General features: G+C 41.6%; 1 protein-coding gene across 1 annotated transcript in view; it reads right to left on the minus strand.

The window, feature by feature from the left end:
• Nucleotides 1-16,961, minus strand: part of setx (senataxin) — a 69,234-nt gene that overhangs the window by 11,489 nt on the left and 40,784 nt on the right. Inside the window, exons 10-20 of the mRNA XM_021601888.2 lie at nucleotides 16,672-16,780; nucleotides 16,343-16,516; nucleotides 11,010-11,233; nucleotides 10,643-10,795; nucleotides 10,267-10,414; nucleotides 9,988-10,089; nucleotides 9,780-9,892; nucleotides 9,366-9,437; nucleotides 7,536-7,685; nucleotides 2,259-2,366; nucleotides 558-742 (exon numbers count right to left, since the gene is read on the minus strand). Of these exons, the coding sequence (XP_021457563.2) occupies nucleotides 558-742; nucleotides 2,259-2,366; nucleotides 7,536-7,685; nucleotides 9,366-9,437; nucleotides 9,780-9,892; nucleotides 9,988-10,089; nucleotides 10,267-10,414; nucleotides 10,643-10,795; nucleotides 11,010-11,233; nucleotides 16,343-16,516; nucleotides 16,672-16,780 (1,538 nt within the window). The remainder of the gene's footprint in view (nucleotides 1-557; nucleotides 743-2,258; nucleotides 2,367-7,535; nucleotides 7,686-9,365; nucleotides 9,438-9,779; nucleotides 9,893-9,987; nucleotides 10,090-10,266; nucleotides 10,415-10,642; nucleotides 10,796-11,009; nucleotides 11,234-16,342; nucleotides 16,517-16,671; nucleotides 16,781-16,961) is intronic.

Here is a 16,961-nt window from a genome sequence, read left to right on the forward strand (position 1 = left end):
CTGTTTTTTTTGTCTTATTTCCACCAAGGTGGTAGGCATGTTGAGTAAATCAAATGATACAAAAACAAATCTAATTTAATTCCAGGTAGTAAGGCAACAAAATAGAAAAAATGCCAAGGGGGGTGAATACTTTCACAAGCCACTATATGTGTACAACATTAAAGACCTACATCACTATACCGTGTGTCAGTTTCAAAAATGTATTTTGCACGCCCTGATACTGCACAATGACTAAGTGAATTGCGGCTGGGGTAGGTTTCTCAAAAACGAGACAAAACTAGAAATAAAATAAAGAAAGTGTCTGGAAACCTCCATAGCATTAACATAAAAAAAAAGAGATTTACTTCAGAAATAGGAACAGTCGCCATTAATAATGCAGCACTGTGCACACCACTACACTCAAACAAATTGTGTTCAATGATAGGTGCATTAAGTTTTAATTAAATATTTGCTCACAATCTCTCCAGCTTTAGGAACATGAAAACCATAACTAGACAATTCATTCCTACTGAATCAAGTCCGTGTGTCTTAAAGGCGTGGGCAGGGAGGGAACCTACCTGTCAGTTTTAAGGGCCTTGCAATAGATGTGCTTGGAGGGGAACTCGCAGATTTCGGGGTGCATGCGGTACTGGCAGCTAAGGAAGACCACAGGGCTGGGCTTCTTGTTCTCCTTACAGTAGCGATCCAGGTTCTTCACCAGCCGAGCCATCAGGGACTGGCCGTACTTCAACTCCTTCGCTTTCTGACAGAAGAAAAATCACACATTTAAATGCAACACTTAATCTACCTAACACTAAGCCTTTTAATGTACAGTACCAGTCAAAAGTTGACACACCTACTCATTGGAGGATTTCTTTATTTTTACTCTTTTCTACATTGTAGAATAATAGTGAAGACATCAAAACTATGAAATAACACATATGGAATCATGCAGTAACCAAAAGTTTTCAATCAAAATATATTTGGGATTCTTCAAATTAGCCACCCTTTGCCATGACGACAGCTTAGCACTCTTGGTCTTCTCTCAACCAGATTCAAGAGGTATGCATTTCAATTAACAGGTGTGCCTTGTTAAAAGTTAATTTGTGGAATTTCTTTCCTTCTTAATGCGTTTGAGCCAATCAGTGTTGTGACAAGGTAGGGGTGGTATACAGAAGATATCCCCATTTGGTAAAAGACCCAGTCCATATGATGGTAAGAACAGCTCGAATTAGCAAAGAGAAATGACATTCCATCATCACTTTAAGACATGAGGGTCAGTCAACACGGACAATTTCCAAAACGTTGCAAGTTTAAGCGCACTTGCAAAAACCATCAAGCACTGATGAAGAAACTGGCTCTCATGAGGACCGCCACAGGAAAGGAAGACCCAGAGTTACTTCTGCTGCAGAGGATGAGTTCATTAAAGTCACCAGCCTCAGAAATTGAAGACTAAATAAATGCTTCAGAGTTCAAGTAACAACCAACTGTTCAGAGGAGACTTCGTAAGTCCTTCATGGTCAAATTGCTGCAAAGAAAATCACTATGTGACCAAGAAGGAGAGCGATGGAGTTTTGCATCAGATGACCTGGCATCAATCCAATTCAGATGGTTTGGGTTGAGTTGGACCGCAGAATGAAGGTAAAGCAGCCAACAGGTGCTCATCATGTGGGAACTCCTTCAAGACTGTTAGAAAAGCGTTCCAGGTGACAACCTCATGAAGCTGGCTGAGTGAAAGCAAAGCTGTCAAGGAAAAGGGTGGTTACATTGAAGTACTGCAAATATAAAATATATTTGGATTTGTTTAACACTTTTTTGGTTACTACATGATTCCATGTGTTGTCATAGTTTTGATGTCTTCACTATTTTTCTACAATGTAGAAACGGGTAAAAAAATAAAGAAAAACCCTTGAATGAGTAGGTGTCCAAACTTTTGACTGGTAATGGATATCTATAATGGGGAGAAACAAGCAGCCAGGGGAACACAATGAAAATACACAGTTTCTGTTTCATTGATAGTCAGAATCATTGACCTGAGAAGAGTTGAAAGACTCACATGAGTAAGAAAAGGGGCGGCAGGTAGCCTAGTGGTCAGAGCGTTGGGCCAGTAACGACTGACAAGGTAAAAATCTGTCCTTCTGCCCCAGAACAAGGCAGTTAACCTACTGTTCCTCAGTAGGCCGTCATTGTAAATAAGAATTTGTTCTTAACTGACTTGCCAAGTAAAATAAAAATCTCTTGCAGGTGTATTTTCAGGTAGTGACAGTGAGCTGCAGTACCTGGGAGATAACCGTAGGGGGCAGTTGATGGGGGTCTCCCACCAGGATGAGGGCGTTGCAATGGTAGAGCAAAGGGATGAGAGTCTCCGTCTCGGTGGCCTGCCCTGCCTGCACCACACAACGAAATGTGTTGGACGGGGGGGAAATGCTCTTGGTTTCTCACATTCATACTGAGGCAGTGTGAAGGTGTTTTCATATAGTGCATTCAAAAAAATATTCAGACCACTTGACTTTTTCCCACATTGCTACATTACAGCCTTACTCTAAAATTGTTTGGAAGTGTTTTTCCCCGCCTCAATCTGCACACATCAATGACAAAACAGGTAGATTTTTTGCAAATGTTTTAAATTATAAACTGAAATATCCCATTTACATAAGTATTCAGACCCTTTAACCTCTTGAACCTCTGGGGGCAGTATTTCATTTTTGGATGAAGAACGTTCCCGTTTTAAACAAGATATTTTGTCACGAAAAGATGCTCGACTATGCATATAATTGACAGCTTTGGAAAGAAAACACTGACGTTTCCAAAACTGCAAAGATATTGTCTGTGAGTGCCACAGAACTAATGCTACAGGCGAAACCAAGATGAAATTTTATACAGGAAGTGAGCCAGATTTCGAATGCGCTGTGTTCCAATGTCTCCTTATATGGCTGTGAATGCGCAAGGAATGAGCCTACACTTTCTGTCATTTCCCCAAGGTGTTTGCAGCATTGTGACGTATTTGTAGGCATATCATTGGAAAATTGCCATAAGAGACTACATTTACCAGGTGTCCGCTCGGTGTCCTCCGTCGAAACTATTGCGTAATCGCCAGGTGCGTGCATTTTTCCATTTTGAACAGAGGAGAAACAAAACTGCCACGAGTGATTTATCATCGAAGCCGATACCGATTAATCGGCCATTTTTTAAAATGATTTGTAATAAAATCAAATCAAATTTTATTTGTCACATACACATGGTTAGCAGATGTTAATGCGAGTGTAGCGAAATGCTTGTGCTTCTAGTTCCGACAATGCAGTAATAACAAGTAATCTAACTAACAATTCCAAAACTACTGTCTTGTACACAGTGTAAGGGGATAAAGAATATGTACATAAGGATATATGAATGAGTGATGGTACAGAGCAGCATAGGCAAGATACAGTAGATGGTATCGAGTACAGTATATACATATGAGATGAGTATGTAAACAAAGTGGCATAGTTAAAGTGGCTAGTGATACATGTATTACATAAGGATACAGTCGATGATATAGAGTACAGTATATACGTATGCATATGAGATGAATAATGTAGGGTAAGTAACATTATATAAGGTAGCATTGTTTAAAGTGGCTAGTGATATATTTACATAATTTCCCATCAATTCCCATTATTAAAGTGGCTGGAGTTGAGTCAGTGTCAGTGTGTTGGCAGCAGCCACTCAGTGTTAGTGGTGGCTGTTTAACAGTCTGATGGCCTTGAGATAGAAGCTGTTTTTCAGTCTCTCGGTCCCAGCTTTGATGCACCTGTACTGACCTCGCCTTCTGGATGATAGCGGGGTGAACAGGCAGTGGCTCGGGTGGTTGATGTCCTTGATGATCTTTATGGCCTTCCTGTGACATCGGGTGGTGTAGGTGTCCTGGAGGGCAGGTAGTTTGCCCCCGGTGATGCGTTGTGCAGACCTCACTACCCTCTGGAGAGCCTTACGGTTGAGGGCAGAGCAGTTGCCGTACCAGGCGGTGATACAGCCCGCCAGGATGCTCTCGATTGTGCATCTGTAGAAGTTTGTGAGTGCTTTTGGTGACAAGCCGAATTTCTTCAGCCTCCTGAGGTTGAAGAGGCGCTGCTGCGCCTTCTTCACAATGCTGTCTGTGTGAGTGGACCAATTCAGTTTGTCTGTGATGTGTATGCCGAGGAACTTAAAACTTTCTACCCTCTCCACTACTGTTCCATCGATGTGGATAGGGGGGGTGTTCCCACTGCTGTTTCCTGAAGTCCACAATCATCTCCTTAGTTTTGTTGACGTTGAGTGTGAGGTTATTTTCCTGACACCACACTCCGAGGGCCCTCACCTCCTCCCTGTAGGCCGTCTCGTCGTTGTTGGTAATCAAGCCTACCACTGTTGTGTCGTCCGCAAACTTGATGATTGAGTTGGAGGCGTGCGTGGCCACGCAGTCGTGGGTGAACAGGGAGTACAGGAGAGGGCTCAGAACGCACCCTTGTGGGGCCCCAGTGTTGAGGATCAGCGGGGAGGAGATGTTGTTGCCTACCCTCACCACCTGGGGGCGGCCCATCAGGAAGTCCAGTACCCAGTTGCACAGGGCGGGGTCGAGACCCAGGGTCTCGAGCTTGATGACGAGCTTGGAGGGTACTATGGTGTTGAATGCCGAGCTGTAGTCAATGAACAGCATTCTCACATAGGTATTCCTCTTGTCCAGATGGGTTAGGGCAGTGTGCAGTGTGGTTGAGATTGCATCGTCTGTGGACCTATTTGGGCGGTAAGCAAATTGGAGTGGGTCTAGGGTGTCAGGTAGGGTGGAGGTGATATGGTCCTTGTTAAAATCCCCAGCTACAATGAATGCAGCCTCCGGATAAATGGTTTCCAGTTTGCAAAGAGTCAAATAAAGTTCATTCAGAGCCATCGATGTGTCTGCTTGGGGGGGGATATATACGGCTGTGATTATAATCGAAGAGAATTCTCTTGGTAGATAATGCGGTCTACATTTGATTGTGAGGAATTCTAAATCAGGTGAACAGAAGGATTTGAGTTCCTGTATGTTTCTTTCATCACACCATGTCACGTTAGCCATAAGGCATACGCCCCCGCCCCTCTTCTTACCAGAAAGATGTTTGTTTCTGTCTGCGCGATGCGTGGAGAAACCCGTTGGCTGCACCGCCTCGGATAGCGTCTCTCCAGTGAGCCACGTTTCGGTGAAGCAAAGAACGTTACAGTCTCTGATGTCCCTCTGGAATGCCACCCTTGCTCGGATTTCATCAACCTTGTTGTCAAGAGACTGGACATTGGCAAGAAGAATGCTAGGGAGTGGTGCACGGTGTGCCGGTCTCCGGAGTCTGACCAGAAGACCGCCTCGTTTCCCTCTTTTTCGGAGTCGTTTTTTTGGGTCGCTGCATGGGATCCGCTCCGTTGTCCTGTTTATAAGGCAGAACACAGGATCCGCGTCGCGAAAAACATATTCTTGGTCGTACTGATGGTGAGTTGACGCTGATCTTATATTCAGTAGTTCTTCTCGACTGTATGTAATGAAACCTAAGATGACCTGGGGTACTAATGTAAGAAATAACACGTAAAAAAACAAAAAACCGCATAGTTTCCTAGGAACGCGAAGCGAGGCGGCCATCTCTGTCGGCGCCGGAAGGGAATAATGACAATTACAACAATACTGAACGAACACTTATTTTAACTTAATATAATACATCAATAAAATCAATTTAGCCTCAAATAAATAATGAAACATGTTCAATTTGGTTAAATAATGCAAAAACAAACTGTTGGAGAAGAAAGTAAGAATGCAATATGTAAATTTGTAAGACAGCTAACGTTTAAGTTCCTTGCTCAGAACATGAGAAGATATGAAATCTGGGGGTTCCTTTAAACATGAGTCTTCAATATTCCCAGGTAAGAAGTTTTAGGTTGTAGTTATTATAGGACCATTTCTCTCTTTACCATTTGTATTTCATATACCTTTGACTATTGGATGTTCTTATAGGCACTTTAGTATTGCCAGTGTAACAGTATAGCTTCCGTCCATCTACTCGCTCCTACCTGGGCTCGAACCAGGAACACGTCGTTTGAAGCACAGCGAGGAGCTGCTGGCAAAACGCACGAAAGTGCTGTTTGAATGAATGCTTACGAGCCTGCTGGTGCCTACCACCGATCAGTCAGAATGCTCTATCAAATCATAGACTTAATTATATTACACAGAAATACGAGCCTTAGGTCATTAATATGGTCGAATCCGGAAACTATCATTTCGAAAACAAAACGTTTATTCTTTCAGTGAAACACAGAACCGTTACATATTTTATCTAACGGGTGGCATCCATAAGTCTAAATATTGCTGTTACATTGCACAACCTTCAATGTTATGTCATAATTACGTAAAATTCTGGCAAATTAGTTCGCAACGAGCCAGGCGGCCCAAACATCCTGTTGCATATACCCCGACTGTGTGCAATGAACGCAAGAGAAGTGACACAATTTCACCTGGTTAATATTGCCTGCTAAACTGGATTTATTTTAGCTAAATATGCAGGTTTAAAAATATATACTTCTGTGTATTGATTTTAAGAAAGGCATTGATGTTTATGGTTAGGTACACGTTGGAGCAACGACAGTCCTTTTTCACGAATGTGCACCGCATCGATTATATGCAATGCAGGACAAGCTAGATAAACTAATAATATCATCAACCATGTGTAGTTAACTAGTGATTATGATTGATTGATTTTTATAAGTTTAATGCTAGTTAGCAGCTTACCTTGGCTTCTAACCGCATTCGCGTAACAGGCGGTCTCCTCGTGAGGCAGGTGGTTAGAGCGCTGGACTAGTTAACCGTAAGGTTGCAAGATTGAATCCCCGAGCTGACAAGGTAAAAATCTGTCGTTCTGCCCCTGAAGTTAACCCACTGTTCCTAGGCCGTCATTGAAAATAAGAATTTGTTCTTAACTGACTTGCCTAGTTAAATAATGGTGTTAAAAGTATTTTTTTTTAAATCGGCGTCCAAAAATACCAATTTCCGATTGTTATGAAAACTTGAAACCGGCCCTAATTAAATCGGCCATTCCGATTAATCGGTCGACCTTTAATATAGATAGTTGTTTGTCTTTCCAAATCATGTCCAATCAATTGAATTTACCACAAGTGGACTCCAAGTTGTAGAAACATCAAGGATGATCAATGGAAACAGGATGCACCTAAGCTCAATTTCAAGTCTCATAATAAAAGGTCTGAATAATTACGTAAAACTGCCCCTTTAAGAGCTAGCAAATGATTTTGTACCTCGTGTTATTCAAACCCCATAATCAGATAAATAGCCTATGAAGTTATTTTGTAGCCTCCACACATATTTTGGCATGTCTTTGTGTGAGTCCTTGACAATCACTAATCAATGTCCAAAAACGGCACAATTTATTTCTGCTTCTCATTTGTGGCACCAATGTGAGTTATGGGTGCTGCAGCAGCCTAGTGTGCTTGCACACCGTGAGTCTCCAGGACCACTTTGGTAGAAGGAACAACTATTGAAATGCGGCCAAAGAGCTCCAAAATCTGACCTCGTCCACAATGACGCAGCTAAAGGGCTTGTGTCCCAGGCGCCGGAACGCCGACTCCAGGACGGTGCTGCCGCTGGTGCTCAAGGTGCAGCAGACCACATGGGCATCTTGCAGTACCTGGGCCTGGGTTTCCTGCTTCCTAATGCGAGACTGATAGTGGGAGGAAGAAGAGAGAAAAATGTAGAGAACGAGTTCGACAGAAAGAGGGAAGAGAAAGCATGAGGGTAATGAGAGAAAGAAGCATTTCTAATTAGAAGTCTTTCCCATTAAAGCCGTTTTTCTCCTTTCTTTAATCCATCCTGAATAATAACTCCTCTAATGAGCCCTCATACACATGACAACGTTGCTAAGGTCATCCATGTACACTACCGGTCATATTTAGAACACCTACTCATTCAAGGGTTTTTCTTCATTTTTACTATTTTCTACATTGTAGAATAATAGAAGACATCAAAACTATGAAATAACACAAGGAACCATGTAGGAAGCAAAAAAAATGGATTTTTTTTTTTTTTAGATGAATCTTCAAAGTAGCCACCCTTCGCCTTGACAACTTTACACACTTGGCATTCTCTCAACCAGTTTCACCTGGAATGCTTTTCCAAAAGTCTTGAAGGAGTTCCCACATATGCTGAGCACTTGGCTGCTTTTCCTTAACTCTGCGGACCGACTCAGCCCAAACAATGTCACTCTCGTTGAGGTCGGGGGATTGTGGAGGCCAGGTCAGCTCTCCTTGGTCAAATAGCCCTTAGACAGCCTGGAGGTGTGTTGGGTTATTGTCCTGTTGAAAAACAAAACGATAGACCCACATTGCGCAAACCAGATGGGATGGCATATTGCTTCAGAATGCTGTGGTAGCCATGCTGGTTAAGTGTGCCATTAATTCTAAATAACCTCCCCCATGCTTTACGGTGGGAAATAGACATGCGGAGACCATCCATTCACCCACACCGCATTTCACAGACACAGCGGTTGGAACCAATAATCTCCAATTTGGACTCTAGAACAAAGGACAAATTCCCACCGGTCTAATGTCCACGGCACATGTTTCTTGGCCTAGGCAAGTCTTTTATTGGTGTCCTTCAATCGTGGTTTCCTTGCAGCAATTCGACCATGAAGGCCTGATTCACGCAGTCTCCTCTGAACAGTTGATGTTGAGATGTGTCTGTTACTTGAACTCTGTAGCATTCATTTAACCTGCAATTTCTAAGGCTGGTAACTTTAATGAATTTATCCTCTGCAGCAGAGGATATCTGGGTCTTCCATTCCTGTGGTGGTCCTCATGAGAGACAGTTTCATCATAGTGCTTGACAGTTTCTGCAACTTCACTTCAAGAAACTTTAAAAGTTCTTGAAATGTTCCACATTGATTGACCTTCATGTCTTAAAGGACTATCATTCAACTTTGTTTATTTCAGATGTTCCTTCCATAAATTGAACTTTCTTTTGTATACCCCCCTACCTTGTCACAACACAACTGATTGCCTCAAACACATTAAAGAAAGAAATTGCACAAATTAACAAGGCACACCTGTTAACTGAAATGCATTTCAGGTGACTGACTACCTCCTGAATCTGGTTGAGAAAGCCAAGAGTGTGCAAAGCTGTCATCAAGGCAAAGGGTGGCTATTTGAAGAAACTCAAATATATTTTGATTTAACACTTTTTTGGTTACTACATGATTCCATATGTGTTATTTCATAGTGTTGATATCTTCACTATTATTCTACAATGTAGAGAATCATAAACAAAGAAAAACCATTGAATGAGTAGGTGTTCTAAATCTTTTGACATGTAGTGTATATAATGGTTATGTGATTGAGGGCCTTACTTTTTTGAGTTGGAGGCTGAGTGTCTCTCTCTCTTGGAGCATTCTGGACTTCTGTGCTGCCAGCTCATGGTACTACACACCAGCCAATGGAAGACGCAGGAAGAGAAATCATGAAAAGCAGAAAAATTTAAAAACATGCCATTCCATCATATTTTTAAAGGTATTTTAAGGAGTGGGGCAATCCCACTCCTTTTGCAATTTCTAATTGAAGAGATAGTAAAGTGTTGGAAAGATAGGGGAGATTGAAAGAGGGTGAGTCAAAGGGCAGTGGGCTGGAATCGAACCCATGTCGACTGTAAACACATCTGAACAGAGGCCCATAATTAAAGTAAGAGCCCACAGAGTAGAACAGGAGATTTGGGTAACTGTAGGTGTGGCCAGCCTTCTGGTAGCCTCTGCTGGGCATGCATGTACCATTTCCTCTTTCTTTTGCAGTTTTGGCAATATCTTGGAGATCTTGTCTATGTTCTCGTCCAGCTGCGCTCTGCGCCGGTGGATGTCTGAGTCCTGTGACATCTGGGCCCTTTCTGCAGGTGAAAAGGGACAAAACACATGTTTTTTATTGAGGTGATTTGAGGAAGGCGTGTGCATACTTGTGCCCGCGCACGCTCTCCAGACTCACGTGTTTTGTTTTTCACCTGACTGTCCAGGCTAAAAGGTTTTAAATTCTTGGAGATTGTCCTTTCGTTCCCCAGCCTCACCAGATTGATGTCCCCACAGTTACCTTTAAGAAAGCCATCCAGGACAATGTCAACTTCACCATATCAGTTCTGTGAAACAATCATTTGTGGTTGAATTGCCTTTTAACTTTTACCCATTAAAATGTTTCCATATAGGCATATTTCATTCATCTATTTCAGTATCCCAATTCATGAGGATTTCCATAGTTGAGGTAGCGTACCCTGGATGTTCCTGCACTTCTCCTTGAAGACCGGGATAATCTTCTTCATCAGGTTGTCGATGGCGGCGTTGGACGGGGCACACAGGAGGACCCTCATGCGGCGGGGTTCAGAATGCCTGTTTACTGGAGGAGTCATGCTTCGTACTCCCTGGATATGGTTATGAGAATGAGGGGAACACAGGGAATTATATGAAAGTTAGAATTTCACAATGCCCTTAAGCCAAGGTTATTCAATAGGAAATAAAAAATAAACACTAAAGAACACGAGAGCAAAAGAAAAGTTCATTTTGGTTTTTGAAAATGTCTCGTGTTTAATGACCTTAGCCCAGGGTTGAACAACAAAACACAGTGTCCAGAAACAAGGCAAACAGCATACCTCAGAGAACAGCTTTTGCAGCATACCCACGATGGTTTTGCTCTTTCCCGTTCCTGGGGGTCCGTGTATCAGGCAGATTTTTGGGGCGAGTTGCTGGTTCCTGATGACGGACAAACCGGTTTTCACCGCCCTCACCTGGTCTAGGTTGTAATCCTGGGCCAAACACATCATACAGACATACTGTTTACATCTATACAAGGCCATTTTTACACATGTAAGGGCCACCTCAAATTAAACAAAAACAATTGGTCATGTCAGACTTAAAAGTAAAGTCACAAATCTTCAGTACTTGGTTATCCAATAGTTCCACAAAGGAATAACTTTCCTTTTAAAACCCTAAACACTCCATACTCAAACGGTTTCTTACAGGCAGGTTGAGGCTGGGGATGACCTCCGGGCCAGGTTGGAAGTAGGAGACATGTGGGGCCAGGAGGGGCTTGTGCATAGAGCTGCCATTGAGCAGACAGATTGCCCTGAACTCCCTCAAGGTGCTGACCAGGGAGCCCACCACATCACAGCGCACTGTCTGCTTGTTCACCAACCTCACATTCCCCAGGGTCTTTATCATCAGGTTCAGAGTTGGGCACTGGCCTGAAGGGCAGCAGAGAAATACATCATATCCAGCATTGGATAAAGTACATTTAAAATTAAATTAACACTAACAGTAAAACACAGTATTGTATTAAAAGTAATGCAATATAGTAAAATAATACATTGCATACTTAAGCAATAAGACCCGAGGGGGTGTGGTATATGGCCAATAGAGCACGGCTAAGTGATGTTCTTAGGCGCAATGTGGAGTGCCTGGACACTGCCCTTAGCCGTGGTATATTGTTGATATATCACAAACCCCCGAGGTGCCTTATAGCAATTATAAACTGGTTACAAATGTAATTAGAGCAGTAAAACGAAATGGTTTTGTAATACCTGTGGTATACGGACTGATATACCACGGCTGTCAGCCAAAAATCAGCATTCAGGGTTTGAACCAACCAGTTTATATGCATATATGATGAGGATGAATGGACAAAGGTAACTAGTGAGTAACTAGTGAGTGATTTTGGCAATTAAGCCCTTTTTCTACTTGTACAGTCAGATGAAGTCATGGATACCATTTTTATGTCTCTGCGTGCAGTTGAAGGAATTCAGCGCAATGACTGGAAGTCTCAGAGTTACCGCTAGTTAGCAGTGGCTTGCTAAACTACCTTCAAAACCTGGTCCAGAGGGGTATACTACAAAGTTGGATAAAAGGAGTCAGCCAGCTGAGGTTTACTAAATTTTAAATTCTCTTAAAAAAGTACCCTTTTCTCTCTCCAATTTCTTGGTTTCCAATTGGTAGTTACAATCTCGTCTTATCGCTGCAACCCCCGTACGGACTCGGGAGAGGCGAAGGTCGAGAGGCGTGCGTCCTCCAGAAAACGACCAAACCAAGCCAGTGCCCGCTAAACCCTGAAGCCAGCCACACCAATGTGTCGGAGGAAACACCGTACACCTGGCGACCGTGTCAGCGTGCATGCGCCTGGCCCGCCACAGGAGTCGCTAGAGCACAATGGGACAAAGACAACCCTGCCGGCAAAAACCCTCCCTAACACGGACGACGCTGGGCCAATGGTGCGCCGCCCCATGGTTCCCTTGGTCGCGGAAGGCTGCGACAGATCCTGGACTCGAACCAGCCTGGTCTCTAGTGGCACAGCTAGCACTGCCTTAGACCACTGCACCTCTCGGGAGGCCTTTTACTAAATATTCTGATATCTTTATATAAAATAAAGTTACGCTACTGCTACTCATCATATATGCATAGTCACTTCACCATATCTACATGTAAATACTACCTCAATCAGCCTGACTAACCAGTGTCTGTATGTAGCCTCGCTACTTTTATAGCCTCACTACTGTATGTAGCCTGTCTTTTTACTGTTTTATTTCTTTACTTACCCAATACCTTTTTTGCACTGTTGGTTAGAGCCTGTAGGTAAGCATTTCACTGTAAGGTACACCTGTTGTATTCGGCGCACATGACACATTGATTTTATATGGGCATGGTCTAATTGATTTAACGTACATAAAGACATCCAAGTTTAGCTTTTTTAAGGAACCATCAAATCAATAGTTATTTGCGGTTGCTTATGAAAGCTAGCTGGCTAACAATGATTCTCCTTTGTAGTATACCCCTCTGGGTAAAATGACTGGCCCCTCTAAATGAAGCCACAGAAGATCAAGGCATTATTAGTCATCAACTGGATCCCCATTATAGTGAATGGATAAATGGCTCTCATATACACACACAAATTGTGTCAGTCAAAAGTTGACACACCTACCTCAAGGGTTTTTATATTTTTACTACTTTCTACATTGTAGAATAATAGTGAAGACATGAAAACTATGAAAGAACATATCGAATCATATGTAACCTTTACATTATCTCAACTAGCTTCATGAGGTAGTCACCTAGAATGCATTTCAATTAAAACAGGTGTGCCTTGTTAATTTGTGAAATGTCTTTCCTTTTTAATTTGTTTGAGCCAATCAGTTGTTTTAGCCCTATTTGGTAAAAGAACAAGTATTTTACCAAATAGTCTCAAATAAGCAAAGAGAAACAGTCCATCTTTATTTTAAGTCAGTCAATGCGGAAAATATCTTCAAGTGCAGTTGCAAAAACTAACAAGCACTATGAAGAAACTGGCTGTCATGAGGACCGTCACAGGAAAGGAAGACACAGCGTTACCTCTGCTGCAGAGGATAAGTTCATTAGAGTTACCAGCCTCAGAAATTGCAGCCCAAATAAATGCTAGAGTTCAAGTAACAGACATCAACATCAACTGTTCTGAGGAAACTGTGAAATCAGGCCTTCATTGGTCGAATTGCTGCAAAGAAACCACTACGGAAGGAAACACGAGCAATGGGCAACACAAGCAATGGGCATTAGACCAAAGCAAAGGGTGGCTACTTTGAAGAATATCAAACACTTTTTTGGTTACTACATGATTCCATGTGTGTTATTTCATAGCTTTGGTGTCTTCACTATTATTCTACAATGTAGAAAATTGTAAAATAAAGAAAAACCCTTGAATGAGTAGGTTTGTTCTAACATTTGACTGGTACTGTATACACACACGGAAATTATTCAGACCATTGACTTTTTCCATATATTCAAAAAAGGATTAAAATGTTTATTCCTCATCATTCTACACACAAAAGCCCATAATGATAAAGAAGAAACCGGTTTAGAAATGTTTAAATTTATTACAAATAAAAAAAAACTGAAATTAATTTATATAAGTATTCAGAACCTTTACTCAATTATTTGTTGAAGCACCTTCGGAAATGATAACAGCCTTAAGTCTTCTTGGGTAAAGGTAAAGTGAAATCGATTTTAATAAATGCTATAAGCTTGGCACACCCTCAAGCTCTGTCATGTTGGATGGGGAGCGTCGCTGCATAGCTACAGTTGAAGTCGGAAGTTTACGTACACCTTAGCTAAATACATTTTAAACTCAGTTTTTCACCATTTCTGACATTTAATCCTAGTAAAAATGCCCTGTTTTAGGTCAGTTAGGATCCCCACTTAATTTTAAGAATGTGAACTGTCAGAAAAATAGTAGAGAGAACTGTTTATTTCAGCTTTTATTTCTTTCATCACATTCCCAGTGGGTCAGAAGTTTACATAAACTCAATTAGTATTTGCTAGCATTGCCTTTAAAATTGTTTAACTTCAAATGGCCCAAATGTTTTGGGTAGCCTTTCACAAGCTTCCCACAATAAGTTGGGTGAATTTTGGCCCATTCCTCCTGACAGAGCTAGAATAACTGAGTGAGGTTTGTAGGCCTCCTTGCTCGCACACGCTTTTTCAGTTCTACCCACAAATTTTCCAAATACCTTGACTTTGTTGTCCTTAAGTCATATTGCCACAACTTTGGAAGTATGCTTGGGGTCATTCTCCATTTAGAAGACACATTTGCGACCAAGCTTTAACTGATGTCTTGAGATGTTCCTTCAATATATCCACAATTTTGCTTCCTCATGATTCCATCCATTTTGTGAAGTGCAGCAGTCCCTCCTGCAGCAAATCACCCCCATAACATGATGCTGCCACACCCGTGCTTCACGGTTGGGATGGTGTTCTTCGGCTTACAAGCCTCCCCCTTTTTCCTCCAAACATAACGATGGTCATTATGGCCAAACAGTTCCATTTTTGTTTCATCAGACCAAAGGATATGTTTCCAAAAAGTGCAATCATTGTCCCCATGAGCAGTTGCAAACTGTAGTCTGGCATTTTTATGGCGGTTTGGAGCAGTGGCTAGTTCCTTGCTGAGCAGCCTTTCAAGATATGTCAATATAGGACTCATTTTACTGTGGATATAGATACTTTTGTACCGGTTTCCTGCTGCATCTTCACAAGGTCCTTTGCTGTTGTTGTGGGATTCATGTGTACTTTTCGCACTAAAGTACGTTCATCTCTAGGAGACAGAATACGTCTCCTGGGTGGTATGATGGCTGCGTGGTCCCATGGTGTTTATACTTGTGTACTATTGTTTGTACAGATGAACGTGGTACCTTCAGGCGTTTGGATATTGCTCCCAAGGAAGAACCAGACTTGGTCTACAATGGTTTTCTATTCAACTTGTCTTTTCATAGCAATTACAACCCCCTTCCCTCTTAACTTCTTAAGGTATCGGGGGAAGCATTTTCACTTTTGGATAAATAGCGTGCCCAATTTCAACTTCCTGATACTCATGCCAGGAATATAAGATCTACTAAAAATATGCATATTTGGATAGAAAACATTCTGAAGTTTCTAAAACTGTTTGAATCATGTCTGAGTATAACATAACTTATGTAGCAGGCAAAACCTGAGGACTAAACGTTCAGAATGTTTTATTTTTTTGGTCTCTGTCTGTTCTGAGTTCTCATTGGCAAATGATATTTCGTAGGAACCTGTTTTCATTTCCTACCGCTTCCACTGGATGTCACCAGTCTTTGGAATTTGGTTGAGGTTATTCATTTGTGCAATGAAGAAGTAGGCCATCTAGGAACTGGGTAATACTGTTGAGTGCGCAAGACGTGAAAAGTAGCGTTGGTTTGTTGTCTTCCTGTATTGAACACAGATAGACCCGTCTACAATTTGATCGATTATTAACATTTAAAAATACCTAAAGTTGTATTACAAAAGTAGTTTGAAATATTTTGGTAAAGTTTATAGGCAACTTTTGAAATATTTTGCAGTGACGTTGTGTTTTTTGGAAGCTGTTTTTTTCTGGATCAAACGCAGACATTTGGATATATATGGACGGAATTAATTGAACAAAAGGACCAATTGTGATGTTTATGGGACATATTGGAGTGCCAAAAAAAGAAGCTCGTCAAAGGTAATGCATGTTTTATATTTTATTTCTGCGTTTTGTGTAGCGCCTGCAGGGTTGAAATATGCTACCCTCTTTGTTTACTATTGTGCTATCATCAGATAATAGCTTCTTATGCTTTTGCCGAAAAGCCTTTTAAAAATCTGATATGTTGGCTGGATTCACAACGAGTGTAGCTTTAATTGAGTATCTTACATGTGTGATTTAATGAAAGTTTGATTTTTATCTAATTTATTTTATTTGCCGCACTGCATTTTCCCTGTTTTTTGCCCAAGTGGGACGCTATACCATAAGAAGTTAATGTATCACTTCCTGGCCTCTTACACACAAATGTACTCACCCACGCCTCCGTTGCAGACATTGTATCTCTGCACATATCCAAATTGTTCTTGGGGATCCAAGAGGCCCTGCTCATGCCAAGAGTAAGCATCTCTATTCTGGGGCAGCCACAGAATGACCAGGTCCTCCTCCCGTGGGAACATCTGACGGGAGTCATCACTGGCAGTAATGCTCGCTGACAAAAATAGGTTTGTTACGTGGCTCCGCTTTGGGACAACATCACAATTAACAATTGTTTACAGTATGTAGAGTCTAGTGCAAGCTTCAAGCATTGCTGTTTTTAAATGGTTAGCATACTCTATATAAAAAAAATTGGTTACTTAAGCTTACCTGTAAAACTGACATTCCAAACACTGTGGCTGTACTCATGTGCGACAACTTTTAAATTCTGAGTTACCACCTTTCCTGATTCCTTGTTCTTTAGCCATTCACCTGCAAGCTTTGATGAGAAGAGAATTTGACCTTAATAGAAGAGATCAACTCCAAGAGACCGCCATTAAAAACTATTTTGCGACTCATTACTCACAACTCTAAAATTTGCCAAAATGTGAATTCTTTGTAATGCTAGACTGGCCATTCTTTTCAGTTGCCTTCAGCCTAAATGCACCATAGCAGGACAA

The sequence above is a fragment of the Oncorhynchus mykiss genome, chromosome 5 (assembly GCF_013265735.2).
Source record: "Oncorhynchus mykiss isolate Arlee chromosome 5, USDA_OmykA_1.1, whole genome shotgun sequence".
Lineage (NCBI taxonomy): Eukaryota > Metazoa > Chordata > Actinopteri > Salmoniformes > Salmonidae > Oncorhynchus > Oncorhynchus mykiss.